The following is a 22,868-nucleotide window of genomic DNA, read 5'->3' as shown; positions in this document are numbered from 1 at the left end:
CTCATTATTGAATAGACTTGGTACCACTGTAAAAAATCAATTGGCTATAGATGCATGGGCTTATTTCTGGACTCCTAGGTCTATTCTATTAGTTAAATATCTATCCTTATGTCAGGACCACAGTGTTTTGCTTATTGTAGCTTTGTATTAAGTTTTGAAATCTGAAAGTGAGAGTCCTCTGACTTTGACTTTCATTTTCAAAATTGTTTTGGCTTTTTGGGGCCCCTTGCAATTTCATATGAATTTGAGGATTGGCATCTCCACGTTTGCTACAAAGACTGTTGGAATTTTGGCAAGGATTGTGTCGAATCTGTTGATAGTTTTGGGAGTATTGACATCTGAAGAATATTAAGTTCGCCTATCCATGAACATAGGGTATCTTTCCACCTGTTATGTATTCTTTAATTTCTTTCAGCAATATTTTGTAGTTTTCAATATACAAGATTTCCATTCCATGATTAAATTTATTTCCAGGTATTTTACTCTTTTACATGCTACCGTAAGTGGAATTGCTTTACTTGTCTTTTTTGATTGCTTATTGCAGGTGTATAGAAATGCAGCTGATTTTGTTGTATTGATTTGGCATCCTGCAATTTTGCTGAATTAGTTTATTAGTTTTAGTTGTGTTCTTGTGGGTTTTTAAGGATTTTCTAGATATAGGATTATGTCACCCACTGGTGAAAAGAGGTAGTTTTACTTTTTCTTTTCCAGTTTGGATGCCATTTATTTCTTTTTCTTGTCTAATTGCTCTGGTTAGAACTTCTAATACAATGTTAAATAGCAGTGGAAAAGTGGGCACTTTCCTTTTTCTTGATCTTAGGGGGAAAGCTTTCAGTCTCTCACCATTGAGTATTGTCTTAGTCCATTTAGACTTTTATAACAAAAATGCCATAGAATGGGTGGTTTATAAAAAAACACAAATTTATTTCTCTTTTGTTCTGGAGGCTGGAAAGTCCAAGATCAAGGTGCTGGTAGATTCAGTCCCTAGGGACTTCCTTTAACATTTCTTGCAGGGCAAGTCTAGTGGTCATGAACTTTCTCAGCTTTTGTTTGTCTGAGAATATTTTCATTTCTTCCTTATCTTTGACGAACAATTTGCCAGATACAGAATTCGTGGTGGACAGTTTTTTTTTTTTCTCTCAGCACTTTAAATATGTTGCTATAGTCTCTTCTAGCCTCCATGGTTTTTGATGAGCAGTCAGCCCTTAATACTATTGAGGATCCCTTGGAAATGATGAATCACTTCTTTTGTTGCTCCCAAGATTTTCACTTTGTCTTTTGATGGTTTGATAATAGTGTATCTTAGTCTCTGGGTTTATCTTATTTGGAGCTCACTGAATTTCTTGGATTTGTAGATTCATGTATTTCACCAAATTTGGGGAATTTTCAACCATTGTTTTTTTTCAAATGGTCTTTCTACCACTCTCTCTCTCTCCTCCTCCTGAGAATCCCATAATGTGTATATTGGTCCACTTGATTGTATCCCAAAAGTCCCTTAGGTTCTGTTTATTTTTCCTCATTCTTTTTCCTTCCTGCTCCTCGGGTTCAATAATCTCAATTGTCCTGTCTTGAAGCTCTCTGATTCTTTCTTCTGTCTGCTCAAATATGCTATTGAACACTGCTAGTGATTTCTGAATTTCAGTTTTATACTTTTGAATTCAATGATTTATGTTCAATTCTTTTTCAAAAAATTCCTGTCTCTTTATTGATGTTGTCATTTTATTCATACATTGTTTTTCTAGTTTCTTTTAAATCTTTGTCCAAATTTTCTTTTAGCTTGTTGAACATATTTAAGACAGTTGTTTAGAAATCTTTTTCTAGTAAGTCTAATATTTGGACTTCTTCAGGGATAGTTTCTGTCGATTTGCTTTTTCCTTTAAACAGGCCATACTTTTATGTTTCTTTATATGTCTTTGATTTTTCTTGTTGAAAACTGGACATTTGAATGTTCATAATGTGGTAAACTTGGTTATCAGATTCTCCTCTTGCTCCAGAGTTTGATGTTTGATGTTATTGTTTTTGGTTTTTGGTTGCTGAAAGTGCTAGCCGTGCATTTGATTAGTGACTTTCTCAAAGCAATTCTTGCAAATACTCTATTCCTTCATGTGTGTGGTCACTGAAGTCTCTGTTCCTTAGTTTGTGGTTCAGCTGGTGTTTTTACAGAGATTCTCTTGAACATCAAGAGCTTAGAAAGCAAACAAATAAAATAAAACAAAAATCCCACCTTTCTGTCTTTGCAAATGTCTGTGCTGGAGCACTCCTTCAACACTTAGCCAGGCTTGCACTGAGCCTAGAATTGGCCTGAAGTAAACCCTGAGGTCTTCTCAGGTCTTTTCTGAGCATGTATTTTGCCTTGGGCATGCATCAGACTTTCTACATTGCTATTGATACACAGGTGTTTCTGAATATCCTAATTTTCCAAAAACACTCCCCAGCTTTTGATCCTGAGCCTGAGGCATTATATTGTATGTTTTGACCATAATCTTTGCTCCAGATGTCTATGGATTGTTGTCAGCTTGCAGGGTTTTTGAGCAGTGTCTATGTCTTCTCTAGCTTGAATGCCAGGTAAGCAAAACAGAGATGTGTACTTTGTGTCAGTCTTTCAGGTAGTTTCCAGACAGGTTAGAGCAGACACACATTATAATTTTTGTTAAAGTCTGCTGTGCTCCTTTCAGAACCAGGGACCAGGCTCTCCCACTGAGAACATGGACTTCCCTTTTTCAGACACTGGCACACCAGGAAGAGGGTGGGACAGGGCAAATAAAAATGCCACAAAGCCTTTTACCATTCTGAAGTTGACTTTTTTTATTAACCAGTGTTTACTTGGTTGCTATAAACCTTTGACTCTTTTCCAGAGTTCTGACAATTTGGTTATGGCAGTTTCTGCTTGTTTTGTTTTGTTTTGTTTTTATGTTTCTGTTGGGGGTTGATGAAAGCTGCATACTCTGATTTAGCCCAACCTAGTCCAGGTGATGAGAAATATATAACTTCCTCACCTCTATGGTCTCAACGACCAACCAATCAACCTCCAGCTATGAGTGAGGCCATCTATTCCAATTTCTTATGGCTGTGTAGCAAACCACCCCAGAACTCAGTGGCATAAAACAGCAGCTAGTTTTTAATATGTTTGTGGATTCTGTGGACAAGACACAGAAGAGATAGTTTGTTTTGCTCCATGGCATCTAGTTTTTAAGCTGGGAAGACTTGAAGGGCTGGGGTGCCTCGTGGCTGGGGGCTGGAATTTTCTGGGGGGCATCTTTACTCAAATGTCTGGTTCCTGGGCTGGGATTGCTCAAGTGGTTGGGGTCTCATTGGGGGGATCTCTCTCTCTCTATAGTCTCAGGAATCTCCATGTGGTCCCCCACATGACATCTACAGCATGGCAGCCTCAGGTAGTTGGACTTCTTATATGACGTCGCAAGACTCTGGAAGTGAGTCTTCCAGCAAACAAGGTGGCAGCTTGCATGGTCTTTAATGATATAACATTGGAGGTCATATAATATTGCTTCTGCTATACTCTATAGGTTGAAGCAGTTAGGCACACCCAGATTCAAGGTGACCTCATCTCTTGATTGTCTAAGTATTTTCATTGTCAAAGTATTTTCAGTTATGGGGCACATGGATGACACAGTCTGTTAAGCCTCTGACTCTTGGTTTTGGCTCGGGCTGTGATCGCGGGGTCTTGAGACAGAGCCCTGTGTCAGGCTCTGTGCTCAGGGCGGAGTCTGGTTCAGATTCTCTCTCCCTCTCTCTCTGCCCCTCCTGCTCATGCTCTCTCTCTGTCTCTCTCAAAAATAAATAAATAGATCTTTTTTTAAAAAAGCATTTTAAGTTATGTTTTAAAACTGCTCTGGCTGAATAACCAAACTTAGCTAACCTACCAGTTGACCACAGATGTATGAATAAGCCCAGCTGTGCTCAGCAGAACTTTGCATCTGAGCCTGACCCAAATTTCTGAACCACACAATTGTGAACTAAATAGTTTTTATTTTGAACCATTAATTTGGGGGGGGTTGTTATGCAGTAATAGCTAATTGATATATCTTGGCAGATACATAGCACTCACCGAGCGTAATATCATCTGTTCACTTTCTGGAGCCCCACAAGGTGATGCAAGTGAGCAGACCATGACTTTTAGAGTCTGGTGACTCCTCCCTGTCTGTATTCACCCTACAGTCTGCCATCCCTGGTTTTACCTGCTATTGACAATTCCACCCATCCCACTGCTCTTTGATTAGTTTCAACAACCTGTGAATAGAACCCCTGAACATAATAAAAGAAATGTTGAATTAAACAATCCCCAGCTATTCTACTCTTAGACCATACATCTTACTCCACTCAGTCTTCCATTTTACAAATATTAATTGAGCATGTGCTACATGCCAATCACTATTCAAAACACTGGAGAAGTGAAGTTAACATGAACAAAAGTGTTCCTGCCGCAATAGACTTTATATTCTGGTGGGATATGGTTAAGAAATTTCTAAAATAGTTCCCAGTGGTCCCCACCTCCTGGTATTCATGGCCTTGTGTAATCTTTTTCAAAGAGTAATTTGCTTCTAACTGATATAATGCCTCATCATTGAAGAAATGTCATTTGTGTAATTAGGTTACAAAAGATTCTGACTTCCATTTCTCTGGCACAGTGTCTCCCTTCCTGGCTTTGATAAAGCAAGTTGCTGTGCTGGAATAAATCATGTGGCAAAAACCTGAAGACATCCTTTGACCAGTAGCCAGCTAGGAACTGAGGTCCTTAGTCCAACAGCAACTGAATGCAACCAAAAACCATGTGAGTGAGCTTGGAAATAAGTAATTCCCCAGTTGAGCCTTCAGATAAAATCCTAATCCTGTCCATCCCCTTGGCTGTAGCCTTATGAAACACCCTAGGCAAAGGATCTACTAAGTCATGTCTAGATTCCTGACCCACAAAAACCTGAGATAATAAATGTGTGTTTCTTTAATCCACTCGGTTTGTAGGAATCTGTCATGCAGTAATGGATAGCTTCTATGTGAGGGGAGTTGGAATGGACAAATAAATGAACAATTTGGAAATAAATCACAGAGTGATACGAGCTATCCAAAGCACCCAAGAAGTTTGGAAACATGAACAGACTAAAGATCACCGGAAACAGTGGAAAAGAAAGTAAGTAAAGATCTAGTGCCTAAAACAGCACCAGGCCAAGATGATTCTATAGCCTCACCCTGGGCTCCCCATACCCTAGCCTGACCATTTGGTTTCTATGACCAGTTTGGATTTGCACTTTCGACCCTATTGGATCTTGGAGGGTTTCTCCTTTAGTTCTGGCCCTGGTACCTCCCTCTGCCCCTTCAGTCCCAGGCTGACTTTAGTCCTGGAGAAACTGGATGAGCAGTCTATCCCTGGCTGCCTTTCATCTTCAACCTCCCAACAGCGGAAGGGAATTTGGATGGCAAAGATTCATGAGTGATAGGTACATTTCAAGGTCATGAAGACGAGGAGCCTATGAAGGGGATGGAGAAGGAGCTGGGGAGATAGAGGAGAACCCAGAGATGAGGCCATTGGGAAGGGAAGTCCTGGAAGAGTGGGGTTTCTAGCAGGAAGGAGGGAATAGTCCCCTTGATATGGGTGGGACCAGGACAAAAATGGGTCTGTTGATTTTCTCAAGGGGAAAGTAGTTACTGTCATTGGTCATTTTCATGGAGTGCTGGGGGACAGCAGTGAGGAAAGCCCTTTTCCAAGAAGTTTGGTGACACCTAGAGGACCAAGAAGTTTTGTTTTGTTTTGTTTTGTTTTGTTTTTTAAAGATTTTATTTATTTATTTGACAGAGATAGAGACAGCCAGCAAGAGAGGGAACACAAGCAGGGGGAGTGGAAGAGGAAGAAGCAGGCTCATAGCAGAGGAGCCTGATGTGGGGCTCGATCCCAGAATGCCAGGATCACGCCCTGAGCCGAAGGCAGACGCTTAACCGCTGTGCCACCTAGGCGCCCCTGTTTTGTTTTTTTAATTTCTTACAAAGATGGGAGAACCATGCCTATGTCCCTGGAAGTTTCCCTGTTCCAAGACGTGAGGCACAGATCATCTGCATCCCCAGGAACAGAGCTTCCGGGGCTGAAGCAAGAGCAGGGTCAGGAGTTGACCTCGCTGCAGGGCGGAACTCTGTGGTGGGGCATGCCCTTCTTCCTGGAGCAGCAGTGCCCAGGGAGGGCTAAGGCTTAAGGTGAGGAAAATGAGCAAACCCGGAGGATTGTGAGGTCACTCTCAAGAACACGCAAAATGTTGGAGAACTGGAGGAAGGGCGTGGCATGCTAGGCAGAGGTCCCAGACAGTGCAAAGTCACGGAGGCAGGAATGTGTGCCCTCTTTTCTGTCAACTGGTGTTGAAGCCACCTTGAGCACTGGGTGGCACTGTCCAGCCTGGCAAGAAACCTAGCAGGCTGCTCATTCTTTGATTCTAGACCACAGCCCTCAGTGGTCTCCTCGTGGTCTGTGGATGTTAGCTGAGGTTCTGGAATTCTGTTACCAGCAAGTTTCTGAGAGTCCAGCTGAGCCTGGCCAACATTTCAAAGAAGGGGGAGAATGACATCTGTAAAGCCTCAGGTGTCACTTGTCTGAGCCATGGGAGGTTAAGCGGGTTCTGACCGCCTATCAGGGAAAACCTCTTATCAGGTCAAAGCTTACAAGGGGTGGCAGAGTCTGTGCAGCCCAGTTAGTTTGGGAATGGGCTACAAGTGGGTAGGGAAGGAAAACTTCTTGGAAGAGGTGGTATTAAAAGATGATGAGGTATGTCAGTGGAAGAGAGGTGAGAATATGAGTCAGGATGTAGGACTGGGTAGCCATGTGTGTCTATGTGTGGTGCTGAGGTTGAACTGGGCAGTGGAGTGAGCCAACATTTGCTCATCCCATTTGTTCACTAGACATTTCCTGAACACCTCCTTTGAGCTGGTTTCTGTATGTGGAACTTGGTCTACAGTGGGGAGACAGATCTGAAGGACAGATCCAGGAAAAGCCAGGAGGAGGCTCCTGACCCAGCCTGGCGGGGCAATCTAGGATGGCTTCTCTGATATAATAGGAAATACGTTTGGTCTTTGTGCCTGGTTCCTGGCATGAAGGTTCTAAGACCCTTGTAAGTTTCTGAGTGATGACTGTCATTTGTTATTTATATGAACCCCTTTGGATCATACCTGAGTTTATGTTAACGAGACGACTTGGCATAGGGCCCCTCCATAACCTCAGGAAGGTATGGTCACCAAGAAGCCCAAATGATGAGAATGTTGCAACTTCCGGGGGCTGGTTAAACTCTACAAAAATTCTTGAACAACAAGACTTGGTTAGCTTCCTGGTCAGTGAGGCATCCACATGTAGGAAGCATGTGTAGCCCAGTTCTGTGAGGACAGGGTCTTCTGCACGCAGGGCCTTCTGGACTCATTCTGTGCACCTCCTCGTTTGGCTGCTCGTCTGTATCCTTTATAATAAACCAAGAATTGTATGTAAGTGCTCCCCCTAAGTTTTATGAGTAGTTCTAACAAATTATCTGAAGAGACCTGAAGAGGTGGTTGTGGAGCCCGGGATTTATAGCCAGTTGGTCAGGGGTATGGGGGGCCTGGACTTGCGATTGGTGTCTGAAGTTGGGGAGCTCTTAACCTGTGGGATCTGTTAAAAACAAGGCAACAGGCCCCAAACACGCTAAGACCCATGTCATGAAACCGAAGTTTAACTTAATCACAATTTGGCTCTCTAGAAGTGGAATCTTAACCAGCCAGTCCGGAATCACCTGATCAGGACTAGTTAGGTGATAAGCCTCGTGGACCCCTGCCCTCCCCTACAGGGCAAGGAAGCTTGCAGTAACGAACCCACTTTTTTTTGTCTAGCACACTTTCTTGTTCTTGCTCCCTTCTGTCTGTAAAGTCTCTTGCCTTGTACAGCGCCTCAAAACTCCTTTCTATAGGGTAGATTGGATGCTGCTTGATTCATGAATAATTGAATAAAGGCAGTAAGATCTTTAAAACTTACTCAGTTGAACTTTTTTTTTTTAACAGATCTGATGCTATCTCCAAGTTGATAATGTCAGCACTGAGTTAAATTTGTAAGACAGCCAGTTGGTGTTGGCCGAGAATTGGAAAACAGTTTGGTGATGCTGGAAAACACTCCAGAGCTTCTAGAAGGAAATTACTCTGTGGGGGAAAGGTTACATTCTGAAGGACGAACTGTTTGAGCAGAGATGGAATAGGGTGGTGAGAGAAGGAGTGTCACCCTTTGGAGAGATTCACACATGCAAAGATCAGGAAGTGAGACAGAATGTGACTTCCCAGAGGAACTGAAAGTCTTTCATTAGGACTCCTTGCCCCAGGAGGGAAAACTGGATGGCTACTCTGGGATCAATCACGAAGTGCTGAACCCCAGGTGAAACGGTTATCAACCAAGGTGGTAGGAATAGCCCATCCAAAAGAAAGTGTCTTGTTTGGCGTCCCGAGGGGTTGATGTTACAGCTCTGCTGATGTGTCTGCAGATGGGAAAGCCACCACCTCCTCAGGAAGCCCAGCTGGGCACAAAAAGGATGCCAAATGGGGCAGCCTTGGCCTTGGCCCCCAGCTCTGCCTCATGCTGTGCAGCCATGGGCAGGTCTCCTCAGTTCTCTGAGCTTCAGTTGTCCCGATATGTGAAATGAGTGTCACCACTTCTCCACCAGGAACGTACAAGCAATGATAATTCATTTAGTTATTCATTGATTTCATTCATTAGTTCATTCATTTAGCAAACACTGATGGAGCGCCGTTCTTGACACTGGGGATATAGTGGTGAAGGAAAGAGACTCCTCCCTCTGAACAGCCAGCCCTCCTCCGTCTGCTGACATACTGTCTGTGGTGCTCTCCCACTACAGTGGCAGAATTGAGCTGTTGTGACAGAGACCCTATGACTTACAAAGCCAAAAAATATTTGCTGTGTGGCCCTTTTTTAGAAAATGTTTGCCAACTCTTGATCTAGAAAGTTACATTCTGGGGGAGACAGATAGTGGGCAGATAAACAAATTTTGAGCCTGAATCTGGCCCCTCTCCTCCCTCCCTTGGACTCCCTAAATCTAAATCTGAGAGGCCATATTATCAATCCCCCCTCCCGTTTTTTAAGCTGGTTGGAGTTTGAGGCACAGAGATGAATGAAGGTGATGTGCTTTCTTGCTCTGTCCCCCAGCTCCAGCATCCATGGGCGGGAGACATAATCTCTGAACCTCTTTTTGCTCTTAGGTAAAATGGGAATAATAGTAGTTGTGTTATGGGAATTAACTGAGATCATGTCCAAAAGGCATTTAGCACGAAATCAGTGCTCAAGGAATGCTGGTTAGATTTTTACTTTTGGTTAAAATGTACAAGGACCCAAAAGACCCTCACTCTCATGGTGACAACTAGAAAAACCCAGAGAAAAACCCATTCTTTTCAATAGAGCTAGTTAAGAGTGGTGATTGCAAGGAAGTTTTGATGAGCTGGTTTTCAGAGGTAAAACAAGACCTTCATAGGTGAGTCAAGAGCAGTGGCAGCTTCCATACCAGGGGGCAGGCAGACACCAGCTCTGGGTATGGGAGGGCTTGCAGGGATAGAGAGATGTTTAGAAGACAGAGGAAGTCAGCCAGTTCTTAGATGAAAAGAGTAAACGTTCAAAGTGGTGGCCACATATGCACCCCAATGTTCATAGCAGCAATGTCCACAATAGCTAAATCGTGGAAGGAGCCGAGATGCCCTGCAACAGATGACTGGATTAAGAAGTTGTGGTCCATATATACAATGGAATATTACTCAGCAATCAGAAAGAATGAGTTCTCAACATTTGCTACAACATGGACGGCACTGGAGGAGATAATGCTAAGTGAAATAAGTCAAGCAGAGAAAGACAACTATCATATGATTTCTCTCATCTATGGAACATAAGAACTAGAATGATCAGTAGGGGAAGAAAGGGATAAAGAAAGGGGGGGTAATCAGAAGGGGGAATGAAACATGAGAGACTATGGACTATGAGAAACAAACTGAGGGCTACAGAGGGGAGGGGGGTGGGGGAATGGGATAGACCGGTGATGGGTAGTAAGGGGGGCACATATTGCATGGTGCACTGGGTGTTATACACAACTAATGAATCATCGAGCCTTACATCGAAAACCAGGGATGTACTGTATGGTGACTAACATAATATAATAAAAAATCATTATTAATAAAAAACAACAACAACAACAACAAAGTGGTGGCCACTAGAGTGTTGGAGTCCAAACCTGGTGAGGAGGGCATCCATGCAGAGGGATGAGCTGGTATGGGGTGTCAGAGCCCAAGTGAAGTAAGAAGGACAACACGACAGTCTGTCTGCCTGGTGCAAGAAGTCAGTGTCCAAAGCACAGTGAGGAAGATATCCATACAGAATAGAGGATGGTGGTGGAAAAGGGAGATTGATTATATGGGGGAATTGATTAAATAAACAAATAAACAAATCAATATACATATATATATACACAAATAAATAAATTCAGGGTAATGGGAACCAGATTTCCCAATATCAGAGAAGGGTGTTACAAAGTTGAATGGAAAGAAAACCAGAATGAACTCTATTGTATTTAATTGGAGCTATTGGTGTAAAATCATGGTTTTCAAAATAGTTGGAGAAATGCGTGTGTGTGGGGGGGTGTTCCCATTTGTCTACTGAGAGGTCCTGGGACCAGTGATACTTCAATAACAATGAGCACACCCAGGTCTTGGTTTCTGAATGCCATTCTTCACTTAAAAGCAACCAGGGCTCTTTGAAAAAATGGCTGATTCCAGAGTTGGGACAGGGAAAGCCTGGAACATCTAGTTAGACCAGAAAGGAAGTGTTGGAGAAGGTTACTGGTTGGAGAAGTTCACTGGTTGACCTGTGAGCTGGACCTGGGCACTCAGAGGCTCCTCACTTCCTTTCTAATCCTTGGAATGTGGGTTCCACTTGCCTTCCCCATTCCCAGAGGCTGTCGCGAGGACATAGCCTTGAGATAGTGATGTGGTGCTGAGGCCATCTGGATGACATATGTGCATGAATCCCGTTAAGGCCTCTGTATAAACGCCTAAGATTCTGGTAAGCAGGTGTGGAGATCTACTCGTCTTGCAAACAGCAAGTCAGGCCTCATATGTAATTCCTTTGCTCATTAAAACTGCCACCTACCAATCTGGAGTAGCCTGCTTCTTTATTCTTTTTCTCCCTGCCCTATGTGTATGGGGACCAGTTTCAGAATTTATGCAGGGAAATTCCTGAGGTTGCAACCAACAGGAAGGAAAACTGATTAGCAAGAAATGGATAGGCAGATGTCAAAAGGACACAGAAGCCAGTATGAAAGGCTTCCACTGGCCAAATCAAAGACAATTTAAGCATCAAAAATATGGGGGGTGGGAGGAAAATAACATCAGCAAAAATAGCAGAGTAAATTTTGCCCTTCTATAAAAGCAATGGAATAAACCATAAAATTTGTCAGAATCAGCATTTTTAGTACTCTGGAAATCAACCAAAATCTTCCAATAATTCAGGGAGTATTTAGTCAAGAAAAACAACTGGATCTCAGTAAAGAACAGTGAGCTCAGTGGAATTTTAACTTACTCTAGTTCCATTGCCTACTCTCCAACTCAGAAGTAGCCTTGAAAAATAACAGCCCACATTGCTGGTACTGGAGGGAGAAGAACACAGCTGGAACTCTTGAAAATCCTCACTGCCAAACAAAAGTCATTATTTGATCTGTCTACTGGTTCCCTGGAAGACCGCACTTGAAAGGCTAGTCTTTAGTTGACCTTGTTTGAACTTGCCCAGTGCTAAAAGTCTCTCCCCAGTGGACATTTGTCAAATATTTTAACATGACAGCTGCATGAGGTGAAGGAGCAAATAATAACCTAACCACAGGTCTCAGAAGGAAAATTTAAGGAATGAGATGTCCTTAGGGGCTTTGAAAAGTTCTGATATATTTTGGGATCTGAAAGTTCACCTGTATGCATAGGACTTTGTGCATGCCCAGGAAAGACCTGAGAAAGCCCTAAGCTTTTGCTTCTGGCTGACTTTGAGGCCCTGTGAAAGCAGGAAGGGAAGGCTAAGGCAGAGCTTCAAACTTTCTGGCTGCACACTGAAGTTGTGTCTGAACATACAAAGACCCTCAGGAGAGACTGGGAGTCTTTTAGAGGCATTCACAGAAATGTCTGTCCAACCATCACCTAACTTCTAAGCTAACTGAGTAGAGATTTTAGTGAGCATACATGGCAAAGAATATACACTTTGCAGAATTAGGGCAGCAAAGTAAGGAAATTAACAAAAAACAACAACTATAACAAACACCAGCAACAGCAAACCTTTAGGAGGAGGGAAAATCTGATTTCCATTGTTGTCATATTATTCTAAGTGTCCATTTTTCAATGAAAATATTATGAGACATACAAAAAAACAAGGAAATATTACCCATACACAGGGGAGAAAGCAGTGAAAAAATACTTCCTGAGAAAGCGCACAAGTTGGAGTTACTAGACAAATATTCTGAATCAGCTGTTTTAATATGTTCAAAGAGCTAAAGGATATCATATGTAAGGAACTATAGAAAAGTATGAGAACAGGGGCGCCTGGCTGGCTCAGTTGGTGGAGCTTGTGACTCTTGATCTTGGGGTTCTGAGCTTGAGCTCCACACTGGGTATAGAGATTACTGAAAAATAAAATCTGAAAAAAAAAGGGAAAGTATGAGAACAGTATGTCACCAAATAGAGAGTATCAATAAAGAGAAATTCTAAAAAGGAACCATATAGAAATTCTGAAGTTGAAAATTACAATAGCTGAAATGAGAATTTCACTAGCAGGTTCAATAGCAGATTTGAGCAGGCAGAAAAAAGAATCAGCAAAAATTGAGGATAGATCCATTGAGATTATCCAGTCTGAGCAAAAGGAGGGGGGAAAAAAGGATGAAGAAAAATTAACAGAGCCAGGGTGCCTGGGTGGCTCAGTCTATTAAACATCTGCCTTTGGCTCTGGTCATGATCCCAGGGTCCAGGGATCTGGCCCTGTGTCAGGCTCCCTGCTCAGTGGGGAGCCTGCTTCTCCCTCACCTCCCCGCTTGTGCTTTCTGTTGCTATCTCCATCTCTGTCTCTCTCTCAAATAAATAAATAAATAAATAAATAAATAAGTAAAATCTTTAAAAAAATTAACAGAGCCTCAGAGACTTGAGGGACACCATCAAACATACCAACATACACATAATGGGAGTGTCAAAAAGGAGAGGAAGGATGGAAAGGGGCAGGAAATATTTGAAGAAATGGCTGAAAACTTCCAAAATTTGGTGGAAGTGTTAGGCTACTCATTCAGAAGTTCAACAAGCTCCAAGTAGGATAAATAAAGAGATCCACACTTACACATATACTAATCAAACTGTCTAAAGACGAAGATAAGAAAGAATCTTGAGGGGCGCCTGGGTGGCACAGTGGTTAAGCGTCTGCCTTTGGCTCAGGGCGTGATCCCGGCGTTCTGGGATCGAGCCCCACATCAGGCTCCTCTGCTATGAGCCTGCTTCTTCCTCTCCCACTCCTCCTGCTTGTGTTCCCTCTCTCGCTGGCTGTCTCTATCTCTGTCGAATAAATAAATAAAATCTTAAAAAAAAAAAGAAAAAGAAAGAATCTTGAAGGCAGCAAGAAATAAGTGTCTCATTATGTAGAAGTGGTCCTCGGTAAGATTAATAGCTTATTTCTCAACAGAAACCATGGAGGCCAGGAGGTAGTGGGAAGACATATTCTAACTGCTGAAAGGGGGGAAAAACCCTGTCAACCAAGAATTATATATCCAACAACAGTACATCATTCAGCCATAGAGAAAAAGTACTGATACATGCTTCAACATATATGGACCTTGAAAACGTTATGCTAAGTGAAAGAAGCCAGACACAAAATTTACATTTTGCATGATTCCATTTATACAAAATATGCATCATAGGTACATCCACAGAGACAGAAAGTAGATTAGTGGTTTTTGGGCGTATGTGAAGGAAGTGGGAATGGGGAGTGACTACTTGCTGAATATGGGGTTTCATTTCTGGGTGATGAAAATATTCCAGAACTAGACAATGGTGATGGTTGCACAGCATCCACAACACTGTGAACACACTGGATGCTACTGAATTGTACAGTTTAAATGGTAAATTTTATGTTATGAGTATTTCACTGCAATAAAAGAAATAAAAGGAGTCTTTCAGGATGAAGTGATAGAACACTATATGCTTCCTCAAATACACATGAAGAAATAAAGACCTCCCATAAACGTAACTGCATAGGTAAATATAAAGATGGTATAAAATTTTTGTTTGTAACTCCTTTTCCCCCATCTGATTTGAAAGACCACTGTGTAATGAGGTAATTAGAAATCTAAGTTGATTGGCATACATGTATGGAGATGTAATTTGTGATAATAGCAGCATAAAGGGAGGGAAATGGAACTATAAAGGAGCAAAGCTTTGTATACCATAAAACTAAGATGGTATTAATCCGACCGAGAGTGTTATAAATTAAGACGTTAATAGTAATCCCCAGAGTGCCTGGGTGTCTCAGTCATTAAGCATCTGCCTTCAGCTTGGGTCATGATCCCAGGATCCTGGGATCGATCCCTGCCTCACATCGGGCTCCCCACTCGGGGGGAGCCTGCTACTCCCTCTCCCTCTGCCTGCTGCCCTCCCTGCTTGTTTTTGCTCTCTCTGTCAAGTAAATAAATAAAATCTTAAAAAAAAAAAAGTAATCCTCAGGGCAACCGCTAAGAAAATACTTCAAAAATGTATCACAAAAGAAACACCAGAGTTAAAATGATACACTAGAAAATATCTGTTTAACACAAGAAAAAGGTAGGACTGGAGGAACTGAGGACCAAAAAAGACATAAGACACACAAAAAACAAATATCAAAATGGGAGATATAAACCCTACCTTATCAGGGCGCCTGGGTGGCACAACGGTTAAGCGTCTGCCTTCGGCTCAGGGCGTGATCCCGGCGTGCTGGGATCGAGCCCCACATCAGGCTCCTCTGCTAGGAGCCTGCTTCTTCCTCTCCCGCTCTCCCTGCTTGTGTTCCCTCTCTCGCTGGCTGTCTCTATCTCTGTCAAATAAATAAATAAAATCTTTAAAAAAAAAAAAAAAACCCTACCTTATCAGTAATTACACTAAATATAAATGAACTAAACTCTCCAATTAAAAGATTGACTGTGATCTCAGCCACAGCAACTTCCTGCCAAACACGTCTCCAAAGGCAAGGGAAACAAAGGCAAAAGTGAACCATTGGGTCTTCATCAAGATGAAATGGTTTTGCACAGCAAAGGAAACAGTCAACAAAACCAAAAGACAACCAACAGAATGGGAGAAGATATTTACAAATGACATAGCAGATAAAGGGCTAGTATCCAAAATCTATAAAGAACTTATCAAACTCAACACCCAAAAAACAAATAATCCAATCAAGAAATGGACAGGAGACATGAACAGACACTTCTCCAAAGAAGACATACAAATGGCCAACAGACATGAAAAAATGCTCGACATCACTTGGCATCAGGGAAATACAAATCAAAACCACAATAAGATACCACCTCACACCAGTCAGAATGGCTAAAATTAACAAGTCAGGAAACAACAGATGTTGGCAAGGATGTGGAGAAAGGGGAACCCTCTTACACTGTTAGTGGGAATGTAAGCTGGTACAGTCAGTCTGGAAAAAAGTATGGAGGTTCCTCAAAAAGTTGAAAATAGATACCCTATGACCCAGCAATTGCACTAGTAGGTATTTACCCCAAAGATACAAATGTAGTGATCCGAAGGGGCACCTACACCCTGATGTTTATAGCAGCAATGTCCACAATAGCCAAACTATGGAAAGAGCCTAGATGTCCATCAACAGATGAATGGATAAAGAAGATGTGGTGTACATATACAATGGAATACTACTCAGCCATCAAAAAATGATTTGCAACAATGTGGATGGAACTATAGGGTATTATGCTAAGTGAAATAAGTCAATGACAGAAAGACAATTTTATCATATGATCTCACTCATATGTGGTTTAAGAAACAAAACAGAAGATCATAGGGGAAGAGAGGGAAAATAGAAAACAAGATGAAATCAGAGAGGGAGACAAATCATGAGACTCTTAATCATAGAAAACAAACTGAGGGTTACTGTAGAGGAGGGGAGTAATGGGGTGATGAACTTTAAGGAGGGCACATGATGTAATGAGCACTGGGTATTATAGAAGACTGGTGAATCACTGACTTCTACCTCTGAAACTAATAATACATTATATGTTAAGTAATTGGATTTAAATTAAAAAATTAAAAAAATTAAATGGTGACTGATCAATGGAAAAAAATCTACCTCATTCCCTGAACCAAAAAAATGTAGCCTTAGATAAAAAAATATAAATTGCTTGAGACGAGAATTAGTAGTTCATAAAAAAAAGAATATCCACATGGTCACAAGCACGTTACAATGTGCTCAACATCATTTGTCATGAAGGAAATATGTATTCAGATCATAACCAATACTACTTTGTACCCACTAGAAAGGCTAAAATGAAAATTACGGGCAATACCAAGAAATACGTAACAATTAGAACAACCACTTAGGACAACTGTTGGTCAGTATCTGCTCAAGGAGAATATGTATGTGGACGTTGTAATCCCAAAATTCCACTCCTCGATATACAACCCACAAATTTATGTATATATGTGCACCGAATAACACATGAGAAAATGCTCATAGTACGCTCGGCATGGAGTCTGCTTGGGATTCTCTCCCCCAAATAAATAAATACATTTAAAAAAAAGGTAGAGATTGACAGAATGGATAAAAAGATGATCCAATTATATGCTGTCTGCAAGAAACTCACTTTAGATTTTAAAAAGAGAGAGAGAGATAGTAACAACTGAATACCAACTGAATCAGGTATAAAACCAGGAGTCCGTACATACATAAATTGAGAGTTTGATACACACGGTTTCAAAGTGACTCTCTACAAAATACTTAGTAATTACAAAGGGGGAAAAGAGTAATTGCTTAATGTAGTGGTTAAGCAGGAACTCAGAGGTCTACCCACCAGGGTCCAACTCTGAGCCGCACTACTTACAAGCTGTGTGACCTCAGGCAGTTGCTTTCCCTCTCTGTTTCTCAGTTTCCTCATCTGTCAAGCAGGATGATAACTGTATCTTTCTCATAGGGTTCTTGTGAGAACTGTCAGTCAAAGACTTCCAGGAACACACCTGTGGTCAAACAAATTCAGATTTATTACTTGTTTCCTCAAGGGAGAACACACACCTTGGAGAACACACGCACATGCTAAGTACTCTTACTTAGTACTGAGTATCTGTTATTAGAATAGACAATGTATACCCCATGACTAGCACACAGTATTAAACCTCACAAGAATGGTGTGAGGCAGGGTAATTGTCCCATTTCACAGCCAAGGAAACTGAGATCCTGACAAGGCAAGGCCAGTGGTCGCAGGACTGGACAGGCGGTTGGAGCAGTGCCTTTGGACACCAGGGCCGACCGCGCAGCTCTTGACCCCACCCTCACGTCCTCTCTGCTAGTGGTGTCAGCACTTCATTCTCCCACCCACTGTTCTGGGAGAAAGCAATGTCCTGTTTCTTGTTCTTCTTCCTGAACTGGGGAGGAACGGCCTGAGGAGGGGCTGCGAGGGCGGTACGTGGGGTTACAAAAATCATCGTCTGGAGAGCAGCCCGGGAGAAGAGGAGAATGGCAGAAATGTGTGACTCCAAGGAGCCGGGGGACCCCGGTGAGGCTGAGCCCCCCACACGGGGGTGATGGTGGGGAGGACAGGGTGCTAGGGCCCCCGGGGGAGTCGGGGCTGCCTCCAGCTTGCAGTCCTCACAGCAGGGTTCGGCAGGCTTCAAACTCAGTAGAGTGTGTTCTGTCCCGTTCAGAGGAGGAGATGTTTGGGGGCCAGAAAGTGACGAGGAAATACCCTGGACTGCTCAGGAGCTCAAGGAGCTTGTCAGGTATCCAGGGCAGTTCAGAGGCGGGCATCTGGGGAAAGGGGAGCTGTGAGGTCCCCTCCAACATGGGCGGGTGGGGCAAGGTCTGTCCCTGAGAACCTCGGCTCTGCCCATTTGCTGGTCCTGCAGCGTGTCTGACCCGGGCCCAGTTGCCTCTGCTGCTGCTTCTCATCTCTTTGGGCTTCTTCATGCTCCTGGTGGCCACCCTGGTTCAAGGTGAGTCGGGGGCCGGGGGCTTGGAGCCTTGGGTCCCCCAAATAGGTCTTTGCCCTATTCCACAGTCCCCAGACCCAGTAGGACTTGGGCATTTGAGCGCCACATCTCTTTCTGTGTGACTGTGGGCTGGTTACTAGCCCCCTCTGAGCCTGTGTCCTCATCTGTGAGATGCAGCCCATCTTTCTGCACAGGGGCTTAGGCTCCCAGAGACCTTGAAAACAGATTCGACACAGGGTCAGGCCGACCGATGGTGCTGATAAAGGGGAATTCTCTGCTCTGTTGTAGTCTCCAGGATCCACCAATCCCTGCAGAAAGAGACGCGGGACCATCAGGAGAGCCCCAGCCAAGGTGAAGGGCTGAACGCAGGGTTCAGGGCGGGAGAGGGCTCAGAGGCTGTGTGACTTCAGATGAGCCACTGCCTGCCCCCTCCACCCCGCCACCCCCTCTACCCCTCCACCCCCCACCCTCCCACCCCCACCCCCCAGACCCTGTAGGGTTGAAGGCTGGGGAGGAGACTGGATCCCTGGATGAGACCCTGGGGGCAACGTCGGGCAAGTCATTCTCTGAGTCTCAGTTTTTTTTATTTGCATAATGGACTCTCGGGGTCACTGTGAAATCTACAGATATGTACTCATAGGGCCCTCTCTGCACTAAGCATATACTAGGCGCTTCATAATTAAAGTCCTCTTCTTCCAGTGGGTGTTTCTCAGGAGCCGACGCGATCAGACCTGGAGGACGTCCTCCAGCAGCTGACCTGGATGAATGCCACCCTGGGTAAGGGTCAGACACCGAGGTCGGGAGGGAGTCTGGGGATCACAGGTGGGGCTGGAACTCGCTTTCTATGGCTCCCCCGTGAGGAGGGCAGGGCAGAGCTGGGATCTCACATGGATTTCTTGGGGACTGAGGTGACAGCTGAACATAGGGTTCCCCAGATCTGATGCAGGTGCTGGGGGCCTGTCCGCCCCACCCCCACTCTCCTCCCCAGCTGGCCTGTGCCGCCCCTGTCCCTGGAAATGGGAACTCTTCCAGGGAAGATGCTACTTCTTCTCCCAGACCCAGGACATCTGGAAAGATGCCATTTCCGCGTGTCAGAACTTGAGGGCCCAGCTGGTGGTCATCAACAGTACTGAGGAGCAGGTGGGCCGGGCAGAGTTCCCGTCTAGGGCGGGACCATGTGAGTGTCAGCAAAAAAGCCTTCTGTCCCTCTTCCGCCCTCTGAGAGATGGAGGCCCAGGGGAAGCTGGGGCGGGGAGATGGGCAGGGAGGGCTTCCTGGAGGAAGGCCCACGGTGGGCTTGGGAAGGTCACGTGAGAGAAGAACCTGCATGACAGGAGCCCATCTGTGGACAGAAAGGGGACTCGGCGCACTCCCGAGATCATATGTAATGTCTCCCCAGACACAGGTTAACACATTTCCACATGCGTTTGCACATTCACACACAGCCACAGCATACACGCGCATGTGAACACATGCGGCTTGAGTCAGGGCTATAGGCTGGACCGCAGGAGGTCTTTCATGGGGGCGGGGGACAACCTTGGGGATGTGGGCAGACATGGGGCGGGTGACATCTTGCTGCCCCTCCCCCGCCCCAGAAATTTCTGAAGTCTTGGAATGTGAGAAATAACCAGCGCACCTGGATCGGCCTCAGTGACCACCACAATGAGGGGTCCTGGAAATGGGTGGACAGCTCTCCCCTGCAACTCAGGTGACCTCCTAGAGGAAATGGCCCAGGAGGCGTGGGCAGGGAAACCCAAACCGGGGGTGCTCGGACTCTGGGTTGGAAAGCATCACCTGAAGAGCCTGGTGGAGACACAGAGTCCTGGCTCCATCCCAGGGTGGGACAGTCGGATTCTATAAATCTAGGCATGGGCCCAGGAGTCTGCATTTTTTTACTTTGCCAGAGCTGATTCCGATGGAAGGGGTGTTCAAACCTTTATTTTGAAAGCACCGTCTCTGAATCCTCACCACTCTCTGGCTGGTACTTGGACTTTTGCTGCCCAAGGCCAGGGACCAGCTCTTCCAAGCGGGGGTTGGGGGTTGGCGTATGTGGGCTCCGGGTGGAGTAGGGGGCTGACAGCTTTGATGGTGTTCACAGCTTCTGGAAAGAAGGGGAACCCAACAACCACGGGGACGAGGACTGTGTAGAATTGTACAGCAATGGCTGGAATGATAACAGATGTAATACAGAAAACTTCTGGACGTGCGAGAAGCCTTCGTCCTCCTGCCCTGGCTCCTGAGGGCCGATGTTCCCCCCACCCTGCCGGTCTCCAGAGATCAGGCAGCTTGGGCATGAGTTCTACTGTTTCTCTGACCCGTCCTGCCTGCTTCTCCTTCTGGCGACTTGCCATCCTCCTGCATGGACGTCTCTGCGATCCAGAGGGAGAGACTGAGACCCCCCCTTCTTCTCTAAGGCCTGTCTCTCCATAGGCTATAGACCCTTCCCTTCTGTGGATGGTCTCGACCCCCCAACCTCCCCCCATGACATCCCCTTAATAAAGCCACACATTGCATTATGTGCTCCATTGAACTTATGTCTATTTTTTGCCATTGTTTCAGTTACTGTAGTTTTATACTATATGCTATACTTTATATTTTATACTATACTATAGTTTTATATATTATGTTTGATATAAACGAAGACATTGTTGTCTTTCAACATACTTCTCTCTACTACTGTGTATCTGATTTCTCAGATACGGTTTTGTATTAATTTGTAACTTTGGCTGGGAATATACAAATATACATATAGGTATGTACGTGTCTGTGTGTCTGTCAACCTATCTGTGTGTTCACTCATTCCTGGACACATCATCTCTTTATAAGGTACCTTTAAAATGTCCTTCAGTAAAGTTTTGTGACTTGCTTCATACAATTTTTTTAAAAACATTGTTTCTAAATGTGTGTGTTAGTTTTCTATCGATGTAATCAATTACCACAAACTGAGTGGTTTAAAACAATACAAATGCATCATTGCTTAACAGTTCCCACCTTATTGTCGGTCCCTATTGTCTTCCTGTCCTTAACCTTTTGACAGACTGCCCCCCAATTTGAGTTCATCTGTGTTGTTGGGTTTTTTTCTTTCTTTTTCTTTTTCTTTTTCTTTTTCTTTTCTTTTCTTTCTTTCTTTCTTTTTTTTTTTTTCTTGTTCATTTGTCTCTCTCTCATAATTAGACTGAGGTTAGTTTTCCTTTTTGGCAAAAATACCACAGATGGGATGTTGTGTCCTTCCTAGTGCCTCATCTTAAGGGTTACGTGGTGTCACTACATCTTGATATTGGCGATGTTCACCACAGTTACTTGGTTAAGGTGATGCCTGCCACTTTCCTCCATTCCTAAGTTAACATTTTCCCCTTGGTAATGAATAAATATCTTGTGAGGAGATACGTTGAGACTTCGAAAATGTTCCATTTTTCATAAAATTCCCATCCACTCATTTTGGCATCCATCAGTGGATTGTCTGTGGCAATTATTATTGTGGGGTTTTTTTAGTAGTGATTTTCTTAATTATTCTACATTAATTAATTAATTTATTTATTTTAAGACTTTATATAATCTTTATGCCCAATGTGGGGCTTGAACTCATGACCTCGAGATCAAGAGTTGCTTGCTCCACAAACTGAGTCAGCCAGGCGGCCCCTCTATCTTTATTAATTGCAATTCTTCTGTAAGAAAGAAGTGTCCCTTCTCTTCCATTTATTTATACACTCACTGATTTATTTTGATTGGTATGGATCAAGAATATTTATTTTAGGGGCGCCTGGGTAGCGCAGTCGTTAAGCGTCTGCCTTCGGCTCAGGGCGTGATCCCGGCGTTCCGGGATCGAGTCCCACATCAGGCTCCTCGGCTAGGAGCCTGCTTCTTCCTCTCCCACTCCCCCTGCTTGTGTTCCCTCTCTCGCTGGCTGTCTCTCTGTCACATAAATAAATTTAAAAAATTATTTTAAAAAAAAGGATATTTATTTTATTCCATGGGTTATAGTCAAACACGATCATTTCTTTTCTTGCTCAGATTGGTCCAGCTTTGGCCATTAAGAATTCCTTCAGGGGGCGCCTGGGTGGCTCAGTCAGTTAAGTGTCCGCCTTCAGCTCAGGTCATAATCTCAGGGTTCTGGGATCAAGCCCCACATCAGGCTTCCTGCTCAGCAGGGAGCCTGCTTCTTCCTCTCCCTCTGCCACTCCCCCTGCTTGTGTTCTCTCTTTCTCTGTCAAGTAAATAAATAAAATCTTAAAAAAAAAAAAGAATTCTTTCAGGTTTACATCTTGTTTTTCCTAGCCCCAGAGCTGGGATCAACCAGTCTTCCAGTGAGCTCTGGTTTCTTTTTTTCAGAGATGGTACTTAGGAACCAAGATCTGTGGGCTACTTATTGTTTTGTTTCACCGTTTTAAAATGTACAATTCAGTGGCGTTAAGTACATGCACAGTATTGTGCAACCATTCTACCATCCATCTCCTAAACTTTTCCATCCCCCACGTCATTGGGCTCCCTGCTCAGCGGGGAGTCAGCTTCTCCCTCTCCCTCTGCCCCTACCCCCACTCATGCTCTTATTCTCTCTCTTAAATAAATGAATAAATAAAATCTTTAAAAAAAGAAACTGTGTCCCCACTAAACACTAACACCCCATCTCTCTCACTCAGTCCTAGATAACCTCTGTTTTACTTTCT

General features: G+C 43.8%; 1 protein-coding gene across 2 annotated transcripts; it reads left to right on the top strand.

Moving 5' to 3' along the window:
- Nucleotides 1-17,635: 17,635 nt before the first annotated feature.
- On the top strand, nucleotides 17,636-20,724 carry CD209 (CD209 molecule). Of its 2 annotated transcripts, XM_008711314.2 has the most exons (8): nucleotides 17,640-17,771; nucleotides 17,920-17,994; nucleotides 18,121-18,207; nucleotides 18,493-18,555; nucleotides 18,904-18,981; nucleotides 19,193-19,344; nucleotides 19,800-19,912; nucleotides 20,303-20,724. In XM_008711314.2, exons 1-8 carry the CDS (start codon nucleotides 17,732-17,734, stop codon nucleotides 20,442-20,444), a joined length of 750 nt encoding a protein of 249 aa, XP_008709536.1. In that variant the 5' UTR covers nucleotides 17,640-17,731; the 3' UTR covers nucleotides 20,445-20,724. The 2 variants fall into 2 exon arrangements, with proteins under 2 accessions (XP_008709537.1, XP_008709536.1); XM_008711315.2 differs by lacking the exon at nucleotides 18,121-18,207 and having other exon boundaries at nucleotides 17,636-17,771.
- The last annotated feature ends 2,144 nt before the right edge of the window (nucleotides 20,725-22,868 follow it).

The sequence above is a fragment of the Ursus maritimus genome, unplaced genomic scaffold (assembly GCF_017311325.1).
Source record: "Ursus maritimus isolate PB19 unplaced genomic scaffold, ASM1731132v1 scaffold_14, whole genome shotgun sequence".
Lineage (NCBI taxonomy): Eukaryota > Metazoa > Chordata > Mammalia > Carnivora > Ursidae > Ursus > Ursus maritimus.
Note: the sequence above shows the minus strand (reverse complement) of the source record. Positions and strands in the feature narration are given on the sequence as shown.

Coding starts and splice junctions, on each gene's coding strand:
- CD209 (XM_008711314.2), top strand. CDS start 17,732: ATGGCAGAAATGTGTGACTCCAAGGAGCCGGGGGACCCCG. Junction 17,772..17,919: donor CAAGGAGCCGGGGGACCCCG/GTGAGGCTGAGC, acceptor TGTCCCGTTCAG/AGGAGGAGATGTTTGGGGGC. Junction 18,556..18,903: donor TCAGGAGAGCCCCAGCCAAG/GTGAAGGGCTGA, acceptor CTCTTCTTCCAG/TGGGTGTTTCTCAGGAGCCG.